Source organism: Chlorocebus sabaeus, chromosome 18, assembly GCF_047675955.1.
Source record: "Chlorocebus sabaeus isolate Y175 chromosome 18, mChlSab1.0.hap1, whole genome shotgun sequence".
NCBI lineage: Eukaryota > Metazoa > Chordata > Mammalia > Primates > Cercopithecidae > Chlorocebus > Chlorocebus sabaeus.
In genome coordinates this window covers 49,325,241-49,350,760 of record NC_132921.1, presented here as the reverse complement: position 1 = coordinate 49,350,760, position 25,520 = coordinate 49,325,241, and the positions used below count along the sequence as shown (strand labels likewise).

General features: G+C 34.6%; 1 protein-coding gene across 2 annotated transcripts in view; it reads left to right on the top strand.

Moving 5' to 3' along the window:
- ASXL3 (ASXL transcriptional regulator 3) overlaps positions 1 to 25,520 on the top strand; it is a 172,856-nt gene that overhangs the window by 44,002 nt on the left and 103,334 nt on the right. Inside the window, exons 3-4 of one of the 2 annotated variants that reach the window (XM_073006406.1) lie at positions 21,183 to 21,291; positions 22,578 to 22,686. In XM_073006406.1, the coding sequence (XP_072862507.1) occupies positions 21,183 to 21,291; positions 22,578 to 22,686 (218 nt within the window). Of the gene's footprint in view, positions 1 to 21,098; positions 21,292 to 22,577; positions 22,687 to 25,520 lie in introns of those variants that run through there. The other variant, XM_007974328.3, reaches the window with a different exon arrangement.

The window sequence follows — 25,520 nt, the reverse complement described above, 5'->3', positions numbered from 1 at the left end:
CATTGTTAGAAATTTGGAGAAAGCTAATCAAGATAGAATGAAATCCAATTTATATTCTAAGATATTTTATAGTAGTATTTTGGCCTACTGGTACCAAATGCTTCATGTTTCCATAAGACGTATTAAAATATATAATATTAATTTTTTATCTAAAATTTCATCAGTAGTTAGAAAAGGGAGTCTAGTTAGTGTTCTTTATTCAGATTCCATGACAAAATATAAAACTGTTACTTAATGAAGCAGAGCCTGAGTTGTTTTTAATATACATTAATGACTAATGTTGGGGCCAGGTGTGCTGGCTCATGCCTGTAGTCTCAGCACATTAGGAGGCCATGGTAGGAGGATCACTTGAGGCCAGGAGTTTAAGACTATCCTTGGAAATATAGCAAGACCCCTTGTGTACAAAATAAAAAGAAATCAACCACGTGTGATGTGCATACCTGTGGTTCTAGCTACTCGGGAGACTAAGGTGAGAGGATGGCCTGAGCCCAGGAGATGGAGGCTGCAGTGAGCTGTGATTGTGCCACTGCACTCCAGCCTAGGTGACAGAGTGAGGCCTTGTCTCAAAAATAAAATTTAAAAAAAAAACTAATGTTGGGACTCCAATACCAGGGATTGGGATTTTCCTGATGTACACTCTACCTGTAAGTAAATTATCCTTTATTAACTGAGATGCTTTATTTGGATCTTATTTGTAACTCAGAGGGCATTTTTTTTTACTGTAACAAAAAAACTTTATTTAGCAAATTATATCTATTGATATTTCCTAATTTGCCATGTTTGGTATAATGACAGTTCATTTACAATAAATCCTAATTCATTTAACATATTAGTGCTCAGGTTTGTTGTTGTTGTTGTTGTTGTTGTATTTTGGTGGGGGGCAGTGATGTATTTCTTTAGCTGCTTAGGTCACTTCAGTCTCCTGAATGTATATCAATGTAGAATTTCCTTTACTTTCCCACCCTCCGTACTCATAAGTGTTAACAGTAGTATCCTGACAGTACCTCTGCCCATTATCTGATGGGTGTGTTTTGGGGGAAAAGGGATGTGTCTTAAAGTCCTGTGTCTGCACCGTCATCCAAATTTTGTTTGAAATGTGATTATGAAGCTTCACATACATTAAGATGGAAATTTGGAGAAGAGACTTTAGGGAACAAAACAAATTTGCTGTCTCTTAGGAGGTGCGTATGTATGTAGGAAATAATTCTTTGGAAAATCTGTGTCATGATTTGTGTGCTTCTGTCTGAGATCCTCAGTTTAATATTTATTGAACATTCATTGTGTGCTAGGATTTTTCCATTATACTGCAATAACTTGCCGCCTACTAAACTAAATACAGCATATAATATATTTTAATTATGAATAGTAATCTGGTTTCTGATATTCCTGTAAATTGTACATACATACACTAATGCTTTAGCCTCTGTTGGTTATTAGGATCACTGCCACCTTAATACTCATTTATCACTTAAGATACAGATTGTTAGTGCTCCCCAAAGAAATATGGTTTCTTCTTTTGTATTCCTTGGGGGAATTTCTAGTGTATCACTATCACTTTTTTTTAATAACTCTCTCAACTAAACTATGAATTCCAAGATAGCTGGTGGTATACCTTACTCATTTGCACATCCTGTATGATTCCTAGATCATAGTGGCCATCACAGCAAATATTTATTTGACTGAACATATATTACTTAGACAGCCAGTATTTGTATAACGAATGGTTTGAGAAGATTCTTATACTTGACTGTGGTTGGAACTTCAAGTTATGCAACAAGAAGTCAGTATGTCAAACATGAGAATTTAAAATTTTAGGAAGAAAACTACATCATATTACTAAGCCACCAAGTGAACTCTCTCTTTCAAAATAGTGTTTTCTGAGTTTTATGCCTAGGTGAGTCCATTCTTTGCATTATCCTTAGTGAGAGACTTATTATTCTTTATGATGTACAGTAAAGTTAGTAAAGATGTCCAGAAAAACATAATTTGAGTATTATGTTTGCTATCTCAGGTCCAAATCTATCTAAAAGATTTCTAGGTATTTGACATCAGCAGAATAATTGACATAGGAACCAAAATATATACCAAGTAGGTAGGGGAGACAGTACACCAAATGGGTATTTCCAAGTTTTCTTTGTTTTAATATAGATAGAAAATAACTGACAAGGATGGAATGAGTCTGGCTAGTAGAGCAAGTTAAATGGAGATAAGAAAGACAGAATTCTATTAACCTTAAATGCAATTATATGTGATGAGCATTTTTATAGATAGCAGTTTGACTCAAAAATAATTTAGGGTAAGTACATAGAAAATAATACTGCAGTGATTTACCCCACTTAATTTTGTTTTAGATGATTCTGGAACTAGAGGAAGTTGGTAAAATTTGGCAGTAGGACTAAAAGTTTCAGTTGTCACTATTATATTAGTTTAGGTGAAAGGGGCAAGCAAAAAGGAAATAGTCCTCAATCTTATAATAAAGGACCCGAGGGGGGGAAAAACAGTGAATTATCTGGTTAAACTTTAAATACTCTATGTAATATCTATTACTTTGTTTCTTAAAAGCCTATTCATTAAGGAGAAGGAAAACTAAAATTCTTTTAGTTGGGTTGAATTCTTTTTGCTTTTTATGTATGATAGCTGTTGGAGCTCCATTGATCATTTAAAAAAAAAAAACAAATTCTTACCATTTCAAGTTGTTGTTCTTTCTAAGGTTCCTGGCCCTGCTCCATCATAAGCAAGTGCAATCAGTCTAGCGCTCTTTGATCCGGAGGGAGTCGGATAATGCTGTCAAGGTGATGGTAGTTAGGATTATGAAAGTGGTGGGATTCAGGAGGAGTAAAGGCACATTTGATAATATCAAACAGACCTTCAAGGGTTAATCTGGCATTGCTATTCGATCTGCTGAGTCAAGGCTTTTTTTTTTTTTTTCTCACTCTCTTTTGAATACTGAATTCTGTCCACCCTGTTTAGATTAGCCTTGGAAACCAATATTGTGTTTTCTTTCTTCCCTTCAGGACAAACTATTTTCCATTTGGGATCACCTCAACTACCTTAACAGGCAGCACCAGGTCTTCATATGCTTTAAGTTTACCTTCTGCTATGGAAAGGATCTTTCCTTAAATGTTCATATTTTCATCTTGAGAAGGCAATATATATAGGATTGGTTAAGCAGCTGTAAATAAATATGACAAAGTAGAAGAGTCATAGAAAGTGGTTTGTGGGAGTTTTACTATATATACACATATATAATATTTTCCAGTCTGGTTTCAGACCCCGGCATGGCTTGGAGACAGCGTTGGTGTGTATGAAGGATCTTCCTCCAATGAAGGATTTGGGACAACTTTCCATGATGATTATATTAGAGCCTCAGCTGCTTTCGTGTTGGTCATGAGGTGATGCTGAACCGAATGCTTGAACTAGCAGGAGTGGCTGGGATTGCATTGGAGTGGTTCCGTTCATTCCTTCCGGGTAGGTACCAGCTAGTGACGTTGGGTGAAAATGGACATTGAGGGTCTTCCCGTATGGAACCCCATAAGAGTCACTCATTCCCCTGTCATTTAGTGGGCATGAGAGGACAAATGGACACCTGAAGGCCAGGCAGTGCGATTTGAATGACTGGGTAGAAGGTTATGAGAGTGATTCCCAGATTGGTGTCGCTCACATATGTTATTTCTGTTTTGTCAGTGTGACAGTGCAGACTAGAATGGAAAGTGAGAAAGTGTGAATTGTTGGAAAGTGAAAATTCGAGAGGCTCTGGTGTGCTTTCTAATTTCTCTGTCTGAATTACAGTTTGTGTAAACTGTGGCCATATTATAACCACAAATTTATCTAAACGTGAAAATCCTATGTAATACTAGATAGAAGTGTTTTATTTTCCTTTCTTGTATATATCCAGAGCCTTTTTCCCTGTGAACATTGACTGCATCTCCATGATCTTTCTTGCTGAAGTTGTAGTCTCCTTGTTCACTCTTTTGCTTGGGACCCTTCTAAACGAAGTAGCATGATGACATTAATAAATATTCTTGAGGCTGATTTTTCCCAGTGACTGTTTTATCTTCACTGAAAGCACTTCATTATTCTGATTCTGCTTTACTAAGAATCAAATTGGGTTGCAGTTTAAGGAATTTGCAGCATAAATACTGCGTCTACTTTGCCTTAAACTGCTCATGCATTTTAAATTATTACAAGAAATATACTAGAGTTTCTCCAATTTTGAACATGTTGCTTAGAAATGTGGTGCTTCTTCTTGGTTATTTATTTATATAATATGATTTCAGTATTTTCCTTTAGAGTAATGAAAAGCTTGCTGAGTGTTAAACATGGAAGAAGTTTATTAGGTCTAAGAGTAGAATACAGGTAAAGAACTGAAAAGAAAACCCAGATGTATGTATCCGTAAATATCATTAGAACTGTCTGTTCAATGTCATTTTGGCAAAAAGGCAGGAAACTAACATTTATGTAGTAACTGATCAGTGTCAGGCACTGAGCCAAGCAGTTTCTATTTTTTTTAGCTCATTTATTCCTCATGGTAACATTGAGAAGTGGGTGCTGTTTCTTCATTTTACAGATGAGGAAATTGGTGCGGAGAGAAGTTAGGTATCTTGCCTAACTTCACACAGTGATAAGTGGAAAGATCTGTTATCTGAGCCTGAGTCTCGCCCATTCCAAAGCTCAGTGTTTCCGTCACTGTGGGCCACAGGCAAGCGTTAGACTTGAAGTGAGGTCCCTAGAGAAAAGATTTTGAAAAGAAGAAGAAAATGATGGTTAGGAGACATGAACAAACCAAGGAGGAAATGTGAGACGTAGGAATGTATTAAGATAATGTTTATTTTGAAAATTTCCAGAGTTTTCCTCACACTTAGTTTGAAAAGCCAAGTGATAAAAGGAACAATTTTAAGATTATCAAATGAACAAGTTTAGAATTTTGGATTTTCTATCTTTGTTCTGACATTTCTTCACTGTCTATGCTGAAAAATGAAGTAAACATATCCCACGTCAGATCCTAGAAACTTACTCTAAGGATCTGTGCATGGAAGGCAATCAGGTGGTTAGTAATTATCTGAGGAAAGACAGCATTTGAAGACAAATGTCAGGTGTTTGCTGTGTATAAAAGATTTTTTGTTTTTAATGTGTCTGCAAAAATTTTTCTATGTGGAACTTTGGCTTACCACTGCTTTTAAGTATAATATGGTACATATGACGGAGATATGGTGAATTATTGTGTTCTACTTAAAGAGTAACTTGTCTGGATTTCAGTAAATAGTTGTTTTCATCTTTGGATGAAGTTTGAACTCATTCTAGTAGTTTTCATTTTATGTTGATGATCGCTGTCTCTCATCATTACAATAGATTTATTTCAGGTATAGTCAGAGAGAATGTTGTTTCTGTGCTTATAAACGGACATTGACACTAGAAAGGTTAAAGCTGTTACTGTTATCCTAACATCATGTTGTCTTTACTGATTGTTACTGGTATCTTAGAAAACAATCCCCCCACACCCCCAAAAAACAAAGCCCTTTAACTGTAATGATTTTCAGTGTCAATGCTACATTTTATCTACTATCAACTCCTGAAGTAACATTTATAATTGAATTCAGCCCTTAAGATTTCCTGACTTAGCTTTAGTGAAATATTGATTTCATGAAATTAGGTGGCAGGTGTATCCAGGAACTATTTCCTGAAAGCTTTAAGTGGCAATATAAAAGACCAAGAACATTAATTTCAAGTTAAATGAGTTGGTTGGAGTTGTGCTTACTTAAATAAGATGCTTGCCAAATGGCCAGAAGCTGTGATATCCCAAGTTGTGTTTTTAGGAAGATTGAAAAATGAAAGGAAACAGAAGACTATTTCTCCTTTTGTTACATAAACATAGGTAGTTCTCGATAATTTTAGCAATGGTTTAATCAGTTGCCATTTCGTTAGTTGATTAAATAGGGGCCCAGGTTTAAGATAATTTTTTCTTGAACTATTACCTTGGCTCTCCAATTCTCTTTTCTACCCCGATTACATTTACATATTCTCCTTTTTCGTTATTGGAATTGTTCTCTGGAGAGTCTCTGTGTCTGGTTGGAGCATTGATATTGCTGTCAAATAATGCACAGGAAATCTTATTTTGTTTATAGATACATTTCTCCTCATGGGTAATCAAAATGCACATTTTTTCCTAAGGAAGGTATTTCTGTAAAACAAAGGTAATATTTATATAACTGATCAGTAGCATTGCTTGTGGAATTTATTAATATGTATGTATAATTTTATAAATTGTAAAAACCATTAGCTTGCAACATTGTTATTTATTCTCTTTAAACATTTACCTTGATCCTAGTCATCTTGACCTTTATTTTACTGGTTTTAATGTATGGAAGAAGAGTATTAATATTGGCTTGTAGCAAGTGTAAGCATTTCTGTGACCCCCTGCTCTGAACTTATGTTTCTCATGAATCATATTTCCCTGAGGGTGAAATTAAAACAAGAACTGGGTGTATTGAATTTCTTTTAGGCCCACTACTGTATTCTTAAGATGTATTTTTAAGTGTTGCATACTAAGTTTGGGGAAGGGAAGGGTGCTTAAATTCACTGCTCTTTCTATTTATACATCCTTTCCAAAGCCTCTTGTTTCCATGAGAGGACTTACTTTGAAATTGATCCTTTTGTAAAGTTTGTTTTTACTTCATAATTCTATCTGTATTTTACATATATATATTTCATACCACCTTAAATAATTATGATGTTTGAATTTCACAAAACTTACAGTTTATTATAGAAACCTATGGCTTTTTTTTCTAGAAAGCTATGTTTTAAAAAATATATTTCTGTGGTAACACTTCTAATCAAAATGGAAACCACCAGTGGACAAAGCACCTTGAGAATATAGGTGGATAAAGAAAGAGGAGGAAGGGACAGGAGAAAGAAGCTAAATTAAATTGGCACTTGTCTTGTGTTATGAATGCCAGTCTTAACACCAGTGGTTAGGTTAGTTATTTTTAGACATTTCCTTTATCAAACATTTAAAGGTAAAATTTTTCCCATAGCCAGAAAAAATGCTGACCTGAATTCTTTTGACATTCTGCTGATCAAGGAATTTCAGATGAGTAGTACTAGAATTTTCTGGAGAGAAAGGGGTAGGAGGATGAATCAAAAATTAGGTAATGAACAAGGGAACTGTGCTGCTTTTTTCCTGAACCATAGAAAACAATTACAAATGATAATTTTTTTCTTCAACATGTAATATGCTTTTCTTCAACATGTAATTTTTTTACACGTTGAAAATTTTTTCTTTAACATGTACTATCTGTTTTATGTTGAGAAAGAGAGACGCAATCGAAATGTAAATATGAAAAGTCATACCATTAGAAAAAAATTAGAAAAAATTTAAATGTAACATTTAAATCCACCTCTGGCAGGGAAATAACTTTTCACAGTTAGAAGCTGTAAAATAAGCCACAAAGGAAAAGATGGAGATAATTGGCTATATAACATTTTATATGTCTGCATATGAAAAACAAAACATTAAGTCACAATCAAACCATGGAGAAAATATTTTTAGTTAATATGCTAGAGGTATTATATAAAGAGATTATTAAAACAACAAGAAAAAACAATAACCCTCTAGCATCATGGTCAAAGGACATGAACAGCAGAGGAGCTCCAATGCATAAAACTAAGGAATAAACAAATATGTGGATAAGCATTCAGTCTTACTAATAATCCTAAAAATCAGAGTTAAAGCAACCCTTGAGAATTGTTTTATGGTTCCCTAATAAATTAATCAGTCTTTGCATTTCATTCTTGACTCCAAGTGATGCGTCTTGCTTATATACTGCTGGTGAGAATGTAAACCAAAACAACACATTGAAAAGTCAGTTGGCATTATTCACAAAGGTCATTGAATAACCCATATCTCATAAATTAATAATGCCACTCTACAAACCTAACATGAAGTATTCTTGATTATAAGAAAAGAATATAATATGCATTAAGATATTCATATCAGTGCTATTTTAATTGTAATTAAAGGACAGTTTAAATGATCCCTACTGATATCAGTGACTCTCAAATTTGGTTGCACATTTGAATCATTTGGAATGATTTAGGAAAACACTGACACCTCAACCCCACCCAGATATTTTTACTTAGTAAGTGTAAAGTTGGCCCTGAAATTTGCATTTTTAAAAATTTCCCTAAAATTGTAACATATAGCCAGGTTGAGGACCACTAACTTGAAACAAGTTCACAGAATATTTTAAACATTTGATGTGATATTTTTAATAGGTTTGTGATAGTATGTAAAAGGATATAATAAATATTGTTATTCAGCATTTAAATAAATTATAACTTTAGAATGGAAAGAATTAGGCTGGAAGAAAGTTTACATAGTGCTTAGAGTTATATTCAGGAGTTGGTATTTTGAGTGATTTTTCTCATCTTTTCTTCAATTTGCGTTTAGTAATGTTCTTGTTTTACCAAGAAAAAACTGTATTTAAAGGAATGGTTCCTTCTGGCCAGATCTCCCAGATAACTTCCTACTTACAGGTTATTTCTACCTATGAGTAGAGAGATTTATTCTGGCTTATAAAACAATTATATACTGATGCTAGAGTATACATCATATTATAATAAAATTCTTATGGGATTTTTTTTCCTTTCTTTGATCTTATTAATATTTTCTCATAGTTTTCTGAAGTTTGGAATATAATGAACTCACATCAGTCATTTTTCTCTTATTACTCTACAACTGTGTTAATCACTTGTCACCATTTTCTAAATACTGTCTGTACTGGTAGCTGCCCCGGTGTTTATCCTGAACACCACCGTTAACTCTCTGATGCATGTACATATCTGGATTTTGGATGCATGCTTTTAAATCACTGAGTCCAGAACTAAATTCATCATACCGTCAAGCTAATCTCTTCTGTATTATCCATCTTAATTATACCACCATTCATCTCTAGTTCTCAGTCCTAAGCTCCTTCTCCTTTATCTCACACATTTTGTCAGTGTCTTTGTCCAAAAAAAAACAACAAGAAAAAACAGCCTACTGTTTTGTTTTGCTTTTGTCTTAGCATGTATTTCTTGACTTTATTCACATTGCTGCCTACCATTAGTTCTCTGACAAAGCTTGCTCCATCTTCCCTGCAGGCCAGTCCTGCAGACTTCTAACTGGTCTGTCTTCTAGGTGTATCTCAGTTTAAATCTATCTTTGTGCTAGTAAATGGACAAGAGCACTTTCCTTGTTAAAGTCCTCTGGGGCTCTCTGTCATCTCCTGCATGAAGAATAAGCTCTTTGCCATGGCATTTAAACTGTGGAACCAAATGTCATGCGCCATGAAGTGGTGTGGACCTTCCCTTTGGAATCTGATTCCTATCGTATTCTCTCTTTTACTCCCCACTCTGGAATCATGTTCCTGCACACACACCACATTCATTTCTGTCCGTTTGTGCTGCCCTCATGCTGCTCTTCCCACGTGGAATGGCCTCTTCATCTCCACCCCTCGAGTGAATTAGCAAAAATTTAAAGATTGATACTATCCATCATTAAGTAGTTACTCTCGTTAGAAGGTAATTTGGAAGTAGCTATTAAAATTTTCAAAGCACTCTTCCAACTGGAAGTACAATCTTTTTATCTATTGTAGGGAGATGGTTGTACATATACAAAGGGAACACTATATAAAAGTCTTAATTGTAGCACTTTTTTCATGGATGAAATTAAATGCAAACTAAGTGTTCTGTAATAAGGAAATACTTATACAAAGTTATGATAGAGTACATATATTTTATAGACTCTTAAGAACATTACATGAATATTAAAAACATCCAAAATCTTATAATTAAACTAATTTGCATTTTTGATATGTTACTTTTTGGTAATGTCAAATTACATTAATGCCTTATACATCTTATCAATTTTCCACTGTTTGTAAGCAGAATATACACTTATAAAAAAATTCATGCAGAGTGTGGTAGCTCATGCCTGTAATCCCAGCACTTTGAGAGGCCGAGGAGGGCGGATCTTGTGGTCAGGAGATTGGGACCATCCTGGCCAACATAGTGAAACCCCGTCTCTACTAAAATGCAAAAAAAAAAAAAAAAAAAATTAACTGGGCTTGGTGGCGTGCGCCTGTAGTCCTGGCTACTCGGGAGGCTGAGGCAGGTGAATCACTTGAATCTGGGAGGCAGAGGTTGCAGTGAGCTAAGATCACACCACTGCTTTCCAGCCTGGTGACAGGGCAAGACTCCATCTCAAAAAAAAAAAAAAGTAACAATTAATAAAGTAAAATGTTAAAACACTAAAAGAATTCTATAGAATATTAAGAGCAAAAATTGTTTTCATTTGTATTGAAAATAAATGTAAAAATCTGAACCATAAAGTTGAGTGTATGCATAGATAGGAATGTAAATACAAAAATATCTGGAAGAAATCATGATTGACCTTCTGAGGCAGTGGATGGGATTGAGGGGAGTTAGGAGGACTTTTAACTGGGTATAATGATGTACTTTTACACTTTCCATGTAATTACATTTGCTTGCATGAAAACATTAATTGAATCAAGGGAAGTATCTGATAGAATTAGAAAAAACTCACATTGTGAGGAAAAAAATAAAGCTTTTTTTTTCTGCTTTGAAAATACAGCAGAGTACCCACGTTCCAACAAACAGTAGCTGGAATTAGCAGTTGTGGACTGCTTGTGGCATAGTTGCTTCTTTTTTTATATATATATAAAGTCTAACAGAAAAAGCTGAAGTTGCTTTGATTTCCTCTTCTTTCTCCTCAGAAGCAACAATGTCATAGATTTGCTGGGTATAGTCATAGTTCAGGATTTATACTTTTATTACGAATCTGTAGGAGAAGTATATCTAAATCTGTAGCCATAACCTATTGAACATTTAAGTTATTTACAGTTTATTTTTCCTATAACTAATAATGTCTTTTTGTGAAAGTATGTGTTTTTCTAGGGTCTGTACCAAAAAGTGGATTGCTGATCTGTAGAGCATGCACAGTTTTTTAAAAAACTGGATCTTGCCAAATGCCTTTCCAAATTGGTTATATCAGTTTATGCTCTCACTGGAGTATTTAATATTTCCCATTTCTGGATGTCCTCAGCCAACACATGGAATTGTCAAGCTTGAAATTTTGTTCTCTGTAAATGGTAAAATGTTAGCTTGTCAACAAGCCCCTGAATGTGTTCCGAGTGCTCAAATCTCACAAGGCACTATGAGGTGAACACAAAGAATCTTTATTAAAGTCAGAGTCCTCAAGGAGCTTGTTGCTGTCAAGCAGTGTGGTGGTAGACTGCAAAGAACTAAATGCTACAATAGTAGCATGGGCTGTAATGCCTTTGGAAGTGCAGAGAACATCATTGTGGACTGCAGAGGTGATTAGTAGCTTTTAGGAGTTGAAGGTGAGGGGATCTTGACAAATGAGTAGGAAGAGAGGAGAGCTGTGGGCATTGAGGGAGAGAGAAACATGCTAAGAGGCAGCCTGATTGGAATGGACTTCAGAAAGCTAATAGTCAAACTATTACTAATTGCCCTTAAAACCTTAACCAGAAATGAATTAATAGAGCCTCAAAACGCATGTATTTTAAACTCGTTATTTTATGGCTAAGTAAATGAGGCCTAGAAAAATAGTCAGCTTGTACAAGTCATATAAGCTCTCTCTTCGGCGTCCAAAATAAAACTAGTTAGAGACTTATTGGCTTATTTAACTTGGACGTCCATCAGGTTGATCTTCAACATGACCAGACAATGCAGGAGTTCCCATGATCTTTTCTCCTGTTTTCTTCCCCTGCTTTACTCTGCTTTCCTCTGGTTAGCTTTATCCCCTTCAGACCCTGGCCTTGTGGAGGCAGAGATAGGCACCAGCTTTTCCCTTTTATGTCTTTATAGCTAATGTTATTACTGAAAGATAATTTATATTCTTTCCTTTTTTTTCTGTATCTGTTTTTGAAAAGATACTCAAACTTCCACCAGCTTACCAGTTTCTGTGACCAAGTAGATAGTTTAATCTGGCCAGCCTTACTGGTGGGGAAATCAATCCTATTTTTTCGATGAATACACTGGAATCACATCGTTATGAAAGGGAGAGTCCCTAAAAGAAAAGAATGCAGGGTGTGTGAACGTAAGATAGCCACTGCAGCCTTTTGGTATGTAGAGTCCTTCACAGACGTGATTGCATCTATGAATTTAAAAAGAATTTTGGTGATGCTCATTGCATGTCTTTTATGTCTACACATCCATGATTGTAATAGCTTTTATTGCAGTGATTAAATTTATTTCAAGAAACAACTTTCGAGTACATTGGTATTGCTTGTCAGGCAATATAAAAATAAATATGTCTCTCTCCTGTGGAATTTTCAAACTTGTTGGAAGTAGTAAGGGCAGGAAAGTTAAAGATGTAAACAATTTTCAAAGAAAATAAACCATGAAAGATATGAAAAGTATTTGATTGTTCTAGAGGAGTGGGGATATCCTAGGTTGTAAAAGGCTTCCCTATACAGATGGTAGCCAGAGCAGACATGGGAAACTGTAGAAGCTTGGTGATTTGCTGAGTTGGTTTGGATTATAGGACAGTGTTCTGAGAGTTGGAGAAGATGAAAATGAGGTAGATGGCAACCGTGTTGTAGATGACCCTAATGCTGGCCTGAGGACTTTGTGCCTCCTTTGGTGGGCAGTGAAGATCACTGATTCAACAATAGTGAATGGCATGGCTAAGAAGCAATCTGAGCAGTGTTTCTGTTGTTGTTTTAAAATAAGAAAATTATCTGGCACCGGTGTATGGATGAATTGGACTTGGGAGTTGAAGCAGGGAGACCAGTTAAGAGATTATAGAATTGTCTTGTGAATAAGGTAAATAGTTTTTGAAATAGAATGTAATAAAGTAAACATGTAAGGTTTCAGGTGAACTCAGTTGGGGCTTTGTGATGCATCAGTCATGGGATGGGTACTGGAGGAGGAAGATTATACCCATGGCTGAGTGAGGCTGGTGGGGATCAGGAGGAAGATCTGCTCTGAGTAGATGTGTGAGATGATTTTCATTTTAGACGTGGCATCTGTTGGGTAATATAATGCAGGTTGAGTTACCCTTATTCAGAATGTTTGGGACCAGAAGTTTCTTGGATTTTTGACTTTTTAAAATTTTTGAATATTTGTGTTATACCAGTTGAGCATCCCAAACCTAAAAATTTGAAATCCTAAAAGGTCCCATGGCTGTTTCCTTTGAGCATCATGTCGATGCTCAAAAAGTTTCAGATTCTGGAGCATTTCCAATTTTCAGATTTGGGCTGCTCAACCTGTATTGCAAATACATAGTATTTCTAAATACATAGAGATACTGTTTGTAAATTTTCAATGCTATATACACTTCCTGGATGTGTTTTTCAATTTTATACACTTATACAGGGAATATAATAATCACACTGTATTTTTCACAGAGAAAAAGAGAGCTTTTGCACACTTTTGAAGTAATCTTTTAACATTTGCTTAGTAAAATTAAACATTCCTGGGAGTGCTGACTGCTAGGCGCTTTATTCCTAGTTATCCTAATCATGTAAATATGGTATAACATTTCTCTAAGTATATTTTTTGGCATGCCATGATAGGAGATGTTGTTTAATCTTATGGTGGAGAGGATTCTTTTATTGTATATGATCAGGAAACACAGAATTAAATAGGATTTTTCAGAGACTTCAATAATACTTACTAATGTATTTGATGAGTTTGCAAAAGGAGAATGCAACATACATTTCCCAAACACATTTGAGAATGTTTCTGAGCAACACTTGGGACAGATATCCCACAGAACAGATTCTGGAAATGGTAGAGTATTAGCTATTGCCAATACAATGGGTAAGAATGAGTAGCTGCAGGTTGAATATAGAAACTTACATTTTGGTATGAAACTACCTCATACCAGATATAATTACAGTGTCTATTCTTTTAATATATGAAATTTACTGTTTTAGTTTGTAAGATATAGTTTTTGACCTAATTGGAAATAACTTTTTTGAGCTTGCAGGGCTAGGGAAATAGGATAAAAGTCCTGAAGAGCCACCTATGGCCATGGGTTGACTGCCTCTGCACAGGAGTCAATGACATGATATATTTGTACATGATCACATCTCAGTCATCTCCTTGGAATAAGCTAAGGGTAACATTTAAATTCCAAATGGTTTTCTCTTGTTTGCAACATGCCTCAAGGCTGCCTTTCTGCTGAGTCCCCTGTCATTTCATATGTATTCAGAAAATTTAGTTCAGTTCAGTCTACATTTCTATTATGTGCAAAACACTGTTGGAGTACAAATTTATTTCAAGATCAGCTTGACATACATACATAGTGTGCTCAATAAATGTTTGCTCAGTAGAAGGATTGTGTTTTCTCTTAATGGCACAGTTTGATAAAGAGGCATCTCAATTATGGATCTGAATTCTCTACCACACATATATGTATATATGTGCATGCGTATTGTGTGTGTGTGTGTACCTCTTGTGTGTGTATGTATCTTATTTATGGTTTATATATATATATATATATATATATATATATATATATATATTTACCAAATACACAGATATGTATATTTATGGAGATAGGATCTCACCGTGTTGCCCAGACTAGTCTCAAATTCCTGACCTCAAGTCAGTCTTTTGCCTTTGCCACACATAATGTTGGGATTACGGGCATCAGCCACCATGCCCAGCCTCTATCATATTTTCTTTAAGTTTCTTCTTCCTTTGTTTTCATTGGTGACATTATCAGAGGAAGATAACCAACAGTGTCGTCTTTTGCAGCCTAGTTCTTTATATTTGAAATCTTCTCTGGATAAGTCATTGCTATATGCAGTATTGAGAATGAAGTAGGTCACCTTATCATTTAGTAGCTTGTGGCTTTAAAAATGTATTTCCTCAAAGTGCTAAATATTTGCTTAAGTGTTTAAGTTAGATTAAATGGAGGAGGCAGTTCTATGGAGAGAGAATGTGAGATAGTGGAAAGAGCACGGACTTTGGAATCAGATTATAATTTAGATTTCAGCTGTATCACTTAGTTGTTATCTGACTTCAGTAAGATTCCTCATCTCTGAATCTCAGTCATGTCTGTAAAACTGGGAATCATGCTTACATTTTGGGGTGGCCATGAGGAATATAGATAATAGTTGTGAAAGCCCAGGCACATTATAGATGCCCAATAAGTGGTAACTATAGTAATAGATGTGTTGCTATCATTCTTCTCCCTGTCCCCTTACTAAGTTATCAGTTACTTTTAATACTATCCACATGTGAGAGACTATGGACGAGCTGTGTACACATGCCCGTGTCTTCACTTATTTTTGATACTGAGATGAAAATGAAATTAGAAATTAAAATCTTTTTAAAAATTAAAATATTACCTGAGCCAATTTTTCAAACAAGCTTTGAAATATTAATTTCTTTCCATTTGTCATTCTTTTTACATTTAGATGTTGGTTACTATGGTTAGTAGTGGTAGTATTAAGAAAATAAGACACAATTTTTGAACACTTACCACATACCAGACACAGTTCTAAGTGCTTTATATGTTTTAACTCATTTAATCTTCGGATTAGTTCTCTAGGACAGAGTGAGTTTTATTCTCCACATTTTAGAGTCGAGGGACCTGTGACCTAGAGAAGTTAAGTCCAACATGACTCAGCTCGTTGAACTCAGGCTGACTGGTTCCAGAGCCTGCAGTCTTCCTCGCTGTTCGCCACTGCCTTCCCCAGCACAGGGGTGGTAATACAGCATGTCATGACATACGTCGTTGTAGAAGAACAGCTGTCAGTGTCTAGGTGTGTATGTGGCATGTTCTTTACTAGATGTCTATAATTAAAGATAACCACCTCACCTCCTATTTTAGTTAGGGTCTTCGAAAATTATGATATAGACCATATGTTTTGGTTTATACTTATATAGGGGTATTTCTTAATTTCCCTCTAGATCCTGCTTTAAAGTACTATTAAGCAAATTTTTGTCCTTGTATCAATGTTTTGGAATTTTTGATTCCTAAAACAGTAGGTCCATTTAGTGAGTGTAGCTGTATGAATCGCTATAGTCTATCTAATGATATCTTGATGGTTTTTAATAGGATAAGGTTTCTAAATTCAAACGTCTATCTCTTATTTGTTGTACAGAGAGACATGTTCATGCCAACCAGAGATACACATTGAGGTCTAGAGTTCAAAGTTCTTTCTCTAAATTTTTAAAGTATACAGCATATATTATTTGATGATTATTTTTTGTCTCAACCCCTCCTGATAAAAAGAGTAACAAGGCTGCATTTGAACATTACTCTAGAGACCTATTGAATATCGAAAACCACATGGATATCCTCACATAGCAAATCACAAAATATCTTCCTTTGAAATGTGACCCATCTCTGATTTGATGGGTTATTCCCATTTATGTTTATATTTTCTGAGTCTTTGTTATTCCTCTGTTAGTGCACAATAAAAGCTTTTGTTAGTGATTGTAGAGAGACCATGAAGTCTGCGACACTGTTTCTTCACTATCCAATTTGAGGCTTAGTATAGAACATTTTGTATTGCAATTATTCAGATAACTTATATAACTACATATATTACATACATATAGATATTCAGGTAACATATATAAAGGACTCTAAATTTTAAAGTTTTATTTTCAGTCATTTTAGAGAGTTTCTTATTGATAGTAATATTTCCCAAGAGTAATAAGTTCATTTGGCCTTGATTTTTCTAGGGTAGTTTGTTATCATCTAGGTTACTGAGTTGTCAGTTGACATACGCTGGGTTACTATGTCTGTTTAGGAACCATCCCCAGTCTTCTCCACTAGTAGGGACGTGCCCATTAAATAAATAAATCTAAGGGTACATTATTAATTTTTTAATATCTGAAAAACATTTTTTGAAGTATATACAGAGTTTAGTCTACAAATTCTAAACAGTTTTCACAAAGTGAACACAGATACTGTATCAAGAATTAGAATATTACCTGCACCCGAGACCCACCTAACTTACTCTTAAAATATCTTCTTTATATTTTCTCAAAGCTAACGTTTGAAGTGCTTGAAAGAAGCGATTATTAATTTTTTTGAAAGAATGAGCATATAATTGTTTATATTAATTTGTATTAATAGTACTTAGCACAGTAACTAATTATGATGTTTAATAACTGCTTGAGTTTGTTGAGTTTTTATGCTTTTGTTGCACTGGACTAATTTTTTTGCATTCCCATATTTAAAAAATGAGATTAAAAGAAATGTTTGCAGGAAATAGATTACATCTGAAATTTTTATTAAGATGTAACATTAATATAATAAAATAGTTTAATATTTGTATTACTTAAATATTATAAATCATTATGTTATATGTAAAGGAATAATGGCTCACAATTATATTTTCTTTGTCATGCCTGCAAATAGTCTTCCAATTGCATTCCCCAGGTATTCTGTCTGGTTTTTAAAATTATTTAATAGATAGGCCTTTCATTCCTTTCACTAAGTATTCACTATCGGTAAAATTGTGTGTGTTCCATCAGCAATTTGATAATATAAAGCAATAGTTTTTCTGTATTTCACACAGCACTGGGCTCTGTAAAGCATCTCTAGGGGTTCTTTGATGTCTAGACAGTTTAAATTATGCCTGCTCCCTTGCCTCCAGATTCCACCCCTGTTCTGCTTCAGGGGTTGTGGGAAATGAAAACAAACCAGAAGGGTCCACAGCCTTAGAGTCCAGGGGGAAAAACAAACAAGTAGAATAAGCTGTATATCTACCCTGGCAGGTGTGTAGGAAAGGGCCCAATTATAGGGGATGGGATAAAGAAAAGAATTGGGGACAAATATTGTCCTGCTTATTTATTTCTAGTTATATTTATTATATGGAAATACATGGGCTTTGTGAACAAAATGAAAACATCATAGAAGTATTAGGGAAAAAAAATCAAAGTCACCTTTCAGCCCAGTGCCCCAGTTTTTTTTTTTTCCCAACCTCCCCATAGGCAGCCAAATTTGACTTTGGTGGGTTTCCTGTGCATTGTCCTATTTGTTGAAATGGTGAGATGAAGAATTGTGTTTTAAGTTGGAAAACTAACTTTTTGTTTTCTTCCTTTCTTTTTGTTTTCCTTCTATAAATCGGGATATCACGGTTTTTCCAATTCATCTTGTTAGAAAGTAAGTAAATTTGAAATTTCGGAGATTTTTACATTAAAACTTTGATGTTTTATTATTTCATATATATACACACATATAGTTACAGGATTTCAGACCTTTGAATTCCGACTGAGGTGATGAGCTTTTGCATTAACTGTGAAGAAAATTTTGTTGAATAAATTAAAAATAAGAACCATTACATAGAAGGCGATCAGTTCTATCTAAGAATACAAACTTTTAAAGCATGTACATCTGCCTCGTTTTTTTTACCCACAGTTTATGTTTAAGATATATATGTATATACAATATATAGTACACATGCCAGTTCTATTTTTTCTGAATATAAAAATAATAAAATGACATGAGACTTTTATTTATTTCTGTTCAATAGCAGTTAAGACATTTCTGCAGAAAATGTAGTCTAAGTTTTCTGTAGTTTATGGAATTGCTGAGGATAACAGCAATAAGGAAATGGTGTGAAATGTTTCTGAAATACATTTTCCTGTGTATATTTTACACTGGATGAATCAGTTACCTTTTAGCAAGCATTTAGCTCTTTTGATGTGTATTTTTCATTGTTTTTAAATAAAATGGACCTGAATAACTAGTTTTTCCATTATAAAGTGTGCTTAAAACTAAGTGACTAATCAGTGAGTGATTTTAGTTGTGAAATTTGCATTTGATTACAGATTGTTTTCTAATGCAAATGTTGTATAGTTTTGAAATAAAACAAGTTTCTTTTGGGAAAGATTTATAGAAATTGCAATAGTCGTTGAGACTGTGGAGATGTTGTGATTGTGAATTACATATTTTAAAATTTTTCCTTAGTAAATCTTGTGTTTATTGAGTTACTAAAAAGTATCATTTAATAATGTATTTATGCTTAATAGAGCTTATTATTTGTAGAAAACTGGGTGCTTATCACATATGTTTGCAGCAAGCACAGCATTAAATTGCTATTTAATAGCCAATTTATCTTCTACAATTATCTTTAGCTTGCTATACCTTAAAAAGGAAATGTAAATTATAGTCATGTTACATTTGTTTTGTACTTAGTCGTTGCCTTTAAATCTGTATTATTATTTAACGTGCTGAATCTGAGTTCTTGGAATCATGTGCATTAGGGCCTTAGGAATAAAGAGAAGAAACAGCATTGTGAGGTTTCATATTAGGTGAACAGTTTTATTAAGTTATATTTTTAAAATTCTACATTGTGTCATTTTTATGTATTGGATTCTGTTTTACTTGCCGTGTTAACATCATCTTGCCAAGTCCCTACGGAAAGTCTGTATTTCTGACAGTTCCACTAAATTAAAACTCCAAAAATCTGGCATAATCATTCTTAGCTTCAAATTTTCTATGCTTTTGTCTGAAGAGTATAATGTAAAAATATGTATTTGCAGTGTTCAGTATAACTTGTATTGCGTGATTTATTTGGAATTGATTCATGGAAAGACATTTCTGGGGAGATGAATATATTTTACTTTATAGGTATGCCTGGGCCCACTCTAAATGTGAGAAAAATCTTTTGTGAGAGAAAATAATGAAATGAGGTCTGCAAACTTGTAGGAGCTTCATGAGGAAAGATATTACCTAAACACAACATTATTTCCATGTGTACTTTAATGTTACAACCGCATTGTTCTGTGACTGAATTTATATTGATTCTTGTTTCCTGTCAAATTCAGTGGAGTCATATTTATATGTTGGCAAAGAGAAGCTGCTTCCTAAAATAATTGTCTTTGTAGGATGATAATACTTAAAAATCCTTATGACCATGATGCATATGTATGCTGCCTTGCTATTAAGTGTGTTCTGGCAATTCGGCATATTTGACTTTTGCATTTTACTGGTGAGTTTTCATATAAGAGGTTTGATAGTCTTGGTCTTTAGAAAACTTTTAATTAGGAGCACAAATTATGTTTTTACCCTCAAAATTTAAAGTTAGAATTCGGAACTTATTAATTCAAAGTTTGAAAGCTTCATATCCTAAAGGCTGTATTGTCTCAGAATATGAATTAAATACCCATAATTCCTCAGAAGTATGTGAGGGTAGTGGGGGTAGGGCTTTTAACTAAAGTTGGTTTGACCAGATATTGATGTTTTGGCATTTTAGGAAGTAAAATGTATATAGGTGTATAATTTTAAAAGGCAATAAATGTAGCTCTAAATTCTAGCTTCTAAATAATTAGTTTGCAATCAAAAATTTGTTCTGAATTCTACCCCAGGAAATATATATGTACTTTATATTTTATAAGCATCATTCAAGTATATGAACTCATTCTAATGATGTTTATACATATGTCCTTTGATATTTTAAGTTGTTAGTTTAATGCTGTTTGATTTCTTTAAAAAGTGATCTTATATTTCAATCACTTGCATATTTACTACAGAATTCTGTTAGCTGGACAGAATTTCCCAATACGTATTTCTTTGACATATCTAACTGAGAAAAGGATGTCATTGTAGAGGCTGTATCAGAGATATAAACACATATGTACATTCTTATTTTGCCATGTGAGAAATGCAGTCCTGTGAGTAACTTAAATACTTATAATTTCAAATCAGTTCTTCCCTGGTTTATTATTCTTTTGTTGCTTTTAAACCTATGGGATGGAGCTGCTCTTGAACTTGGTGGGGTTTTTTTTTTTTTTTTTTTTTTTGATCATTCAAGTGCAACCATCAAGTTGTCTGTAATATTTAAAAGCTAAGGCTTCATGGTGTTATTTGTAAAATAACACCACGTAAGTATTTGGGCTTTGGTGTCTGTAAAATACAGTATTGGTTACTCTATGAATAAAAGCATAATTTCAATTCAAGAGACTTTTGCCTGAAGCCTTATAAGACAGATGCATCTGATTAACTTTGGTAAAACTGGACTGGCCCTTTATTGTAATGTAGATGTTTTCAGGGTTGGGAGGGTATTTTTAAAAGGCATGCAAAGAGGCCTTTTTTTTTTTTTTTGAGAGAGAGAGACTCAGAGAACAGTTTTGCAATAGAAGCTGTACCTCAAACTGCTTCATTTTTGCACACTTTTATTTTCTAGTGGAACCTCTCCATTAGCCTGTCTGAATGCAATGCTTCACACTAACACTCGAATAGGGGATGGAACATTCTTCAAAATCCCTGGAAAGTCAGGCCTGTATGCTCTCAAAGTAAGTTGCATTGTTCTGCATATTGTTATTACTATGTATCATGCATTGTTTCAGACATGTGAAGGTAAACAAAATTAGATTTGGATGAAGAGTAGAAGAATGACTCCTATGCCTTTTAAATGTTTACAGATGTCTTAAAAATGATTTCATATTAAGAATAAACAATGACATTTTTCTTTAAGTAAAGCATATCTGTGGTTTCACTCCATGACATATGGTAATGGAGAATAGTTGTGGCTTCCTTAAAATTCTTGATTCCTTAAAATTTATGGGGAGGAGTGTCGTGGGTCATCAGCCAGGAGTTTAAGATGATCAGAGTTACCATGGGCTCTTTGACTTAATGACCATCAGTTGATACACAGGCTTCACACCTATATACCCTTATCGTTTATAAAAATAAGACATTTATTCATTTTGCTTGAAAACATTGAATTGAATCTAATATTCAATTTTAAATGGGGATCTCAAGGAAGTTTTACTAATGCACACTTGTATGAGAAGAAGAGAGAAATAAAAGCTTCAGATAACTGAGTCTTAATTATTTTAGTATAATTTTTTTAAAGACATTCCCATTTTTATCTAGGGGAAATGCCACCTGAAATGCAAAATTCCAGAAGACAAAAGCTTATAGGCTACAAATCGTTGTGTAACTTGGAATAAGTAAATTCATTGTGTTATTTCTTAGAAATTAGAAAGAAGTTTCTGCCTTAATAAGTCATGGATTATATTTAAAGTTCATTAACTACATATAAGGTGGTTTTTGTTTTGTTTTGTTTTTTGGTTTTTGGTTTTTTTTTTTAATGTCAAAAGTTATACCTAGACAACAAAGCAGGGATTCTTCTTTAGCTACTAAGCATCAGGCTGTGGTCCACTGTGTGTGTTTCAGAAAATAACACCGGTTAGTTAATCAGAAAGACTTGTAATTTTTCCATTGCTCTTTGTAGCAAGTTGGGTATTTAAGTAACTGATTAAAATTCTGAGTTGGTAAGCCATTTCTTTACATGAGGAAAAATGTAGAATTGAAAAAAAAATGGAAACAACATATGTCAAAAGGAAACTTTTTTTGGGTATAGATTTTAAAAGTTTATCCAAAAAAAAATCAACAGTAGCAATGGGCTTTACCCATTTTTTTTTAACCCAAGAATGATTTTACATTAAAAGGTAGATTAGTATGGAAATGTTAAATCACAAATAACTGATCATACTTAGGATTCTGCAAGTATTTTGAATGTTTTTAGTTGCTAATACATCTTCTCCATAAATCATCACTTTTCAAAATAATATAGAAAGAGGAGTCGTCATGCCCAGCAGATGGCACGTTGGATTTAGTCTGTGAATCTGAATTGGATGGTACAGATATGGCCGAGGCAAATGCCCGTGGAGAAGAAAATGGAGGTAAGTGTGATGAATTCCAAAATATAATCCCTTGTTCTCTTAAAAATTATATAGAATGCCAATGATTCATTTATTGAATTGCCCACCATTATCAATACAGTTGTCTTCCAAATTTTTACCCCTGAGATTTATCAAGGTGTTTTGATTCAAAAAGGATAGCATCTAAAAGAAGTATATAGTTCTTTGCTTTTGTTGTTTTTTAACAGTACATATTTCCCTGAATAATTTTCTTAAATACTTCTTTAAGTATCCGTATATTTCTCCTGCAAAGTGAGAGGTTTACTGGGGGTGTCTAGTGGTTTCATTCTTACGGGAGGATTGAGAATGCTAATGTTTTATTTCTGATTGTGCTGATTTTGTTCCTGTAATCACAAGTAGTTTTATAATAGCTTTGTTCCTTGGTTTGTCTTTTGCAAATGAAGCTCAGTGTTACCATTCCTCACAGTGAAAAGAGGGCCAAATAAGATATTTTCTTGTTAGACACTTTTGAGAAGCGAGTGACCCTTCCAGAATTTTAAGGGGGGGCATTTTCCACCTCTGAATTTTATCCTCTGAATTTTACATGTGAACTTATTTTTATCTTCCTCAAGACAATTATATTGTGATTCTTTTGGTGTACATAATTCTGCACGGCAATTTTGGCAAATCTTTGTCCCACAATAGCTGCAGTGCTTTCTTCTACTGTACCCACTGGTTCCACAAAGGGACCCAGATCATGATTTGAGAGAAAACTGTGTAATTAAAGTCTCTGTCGGTAGACTCATAGGAATCAGTAAATTACCTTTAAGCAAACAAACCTTAAAGGATGTTTGCAGAAATATTGTATTTCAGTAATAACTCAAAGTCATTCATTTTATTAATGGCCGTGGAGTCCCTTTGTTTGTCCTCTGCATGCTCACTGAATGCTCTTGCTATTTAAACTTGTGTGCTGATAGACCCTGTAAGACTGATACTGCTTCAATTCCTTTCTGATCTGTAGCAAAGCTTGTGAATTTAATATAGGAAAAACACAGCTTGTTGTCCTAAGGAAATTACAAGAATGGCTACAGACTGCTTTATGGATGTTTTACTTTTCATCTGACTTGTCCCTATTCCCAGGCTTTTTGAGCATCCCCCCAATTGTTGTGGTAATGGTGTGAACCCTGGCTGGTCCTTGTGATTAGAGAGGGGAAAAGGCAGAGAATCACAGTAATTTCTGGCTTTCAAAAAGGGGAGGTGAGTGGGGCATACTTTTCCCTTTCAGGAGGGTGAAGGAGAATCTTATTACAGTTGCTCCTAGTGTGGCGCTCTTGCCTGGGTGAGTGCTCGTGTGCTCTCTCAACATATATACTGAGCTTCTTTCACGTGCCAAGTACTATTCTTGACATTGCAGTTACAGTGGTGAAAAACAAAAGCAAATCTCTCACGAAGCTTATTTTCTTTGAGAGAGAGAAAATAAGCAAAATAAATATCTAAAATGTATAACTTATTCAGTGGTGACAAGTGATATAGGGCAAAATAAGGGAGTGGGGGAGTAGGGGAGAGGGTTACATTTAGGAAAGACCTGAGGAGCATGAGAGAACAGGTGTTCAGGGGAGAGAACTCCAGGTAGAGGGAACAGCAATACAAAGGCATTGAGGCAGGAGACTGTCTGAAATATTCCAGAGACAGCAAGAGGCTGGTGTGGCTGTGAGGCCAAAATGAACAAGGGAGAGTATGGTAAGAAACAAAGCCAGGGGAGTTATGGGGGCCAAGTTCTATGGTGCCAGGTATAAGGTTTTAGCAGGATCACTAACTATGAAAAAGATAGGAGAACAAGGAAAAAAACAAGGACACCCATTAGAAAGCTATTGTCATAATCTAGAGGAGAGGTGTTGTTGATTTGAAGGCAGGTAGTAGCAGTGGATGAGATGAAAAGTGATTGGATTCTGGTAGATCCGACAGAAGCTGCTGACAGATAAATGTGAGTGTGAGACAGAGAAAGGAGTGGAGGATGACTCCAGAGTTTGAGTATGTGAGCAGGTTGAACAATAGCATTGTCCTTAGTTTAGATGGAAGAATCTTCAAGGGAACCAGTTAAGGGCAGGGGTGTTGTTGATCAGGAGCTCAGTTGTGGACATGAGATTATTTTTCAATATCTAGGTGGATGTCTTAAGTAACTGATTTTATCTGTCTGAAATTTATGGGAAAGATCCTTGTTGGAGATACTGATTTGGAAGTGGCCAGTTTATAGATGGTAGTTAAAGATGGGAAACTGGATGACATTACCAAGGAACTGAAGGTAAATAGAAAAGAAAAAAGGCCCAAAGACTGAGCTCAGGGGCACTTGAATTTTAAGAGCTTGGAGAGAGTGTAGAAAACAGTGAGACTGAAGGTAAATGGACACGGTAAGATTTTCTGTCCTGGAAACCGAATGAAGGAAGTATTTCTGAGGGTGAAGCGACTCAAATGTGTCAGTGCTTTTGATAATGTGAATTCATGATGAAGATTAGGAAATTACCACTAGATTTACCTTTATGAGGGTATTGATGAACTTGACAATGGTAATTTTTTGTGGAATCGTAAGACCATAGCTTGAATAAAGTGGGTTCAAGAGAATGGGAGGAGATAAATTAGAGACCACAAGTGTAGACAATTCTTTCAAGGAATTTTGAGGTCAAGGGAAGGAATGGAATGGGAAAATGACTGGAAAGGAAAGGATCAAGAGACAGTTTAAAAAATGGGAAATGATTACTAGAAAATTATTCACTAATGGGAACATTTCAGTTGAGGAAAATTGATAATGTGGCAGGGGTGTTCTGTTGTCATGCCTTGCTTAGATGATGGAGAATGGGACCTATTCAGCAAATGGAAAG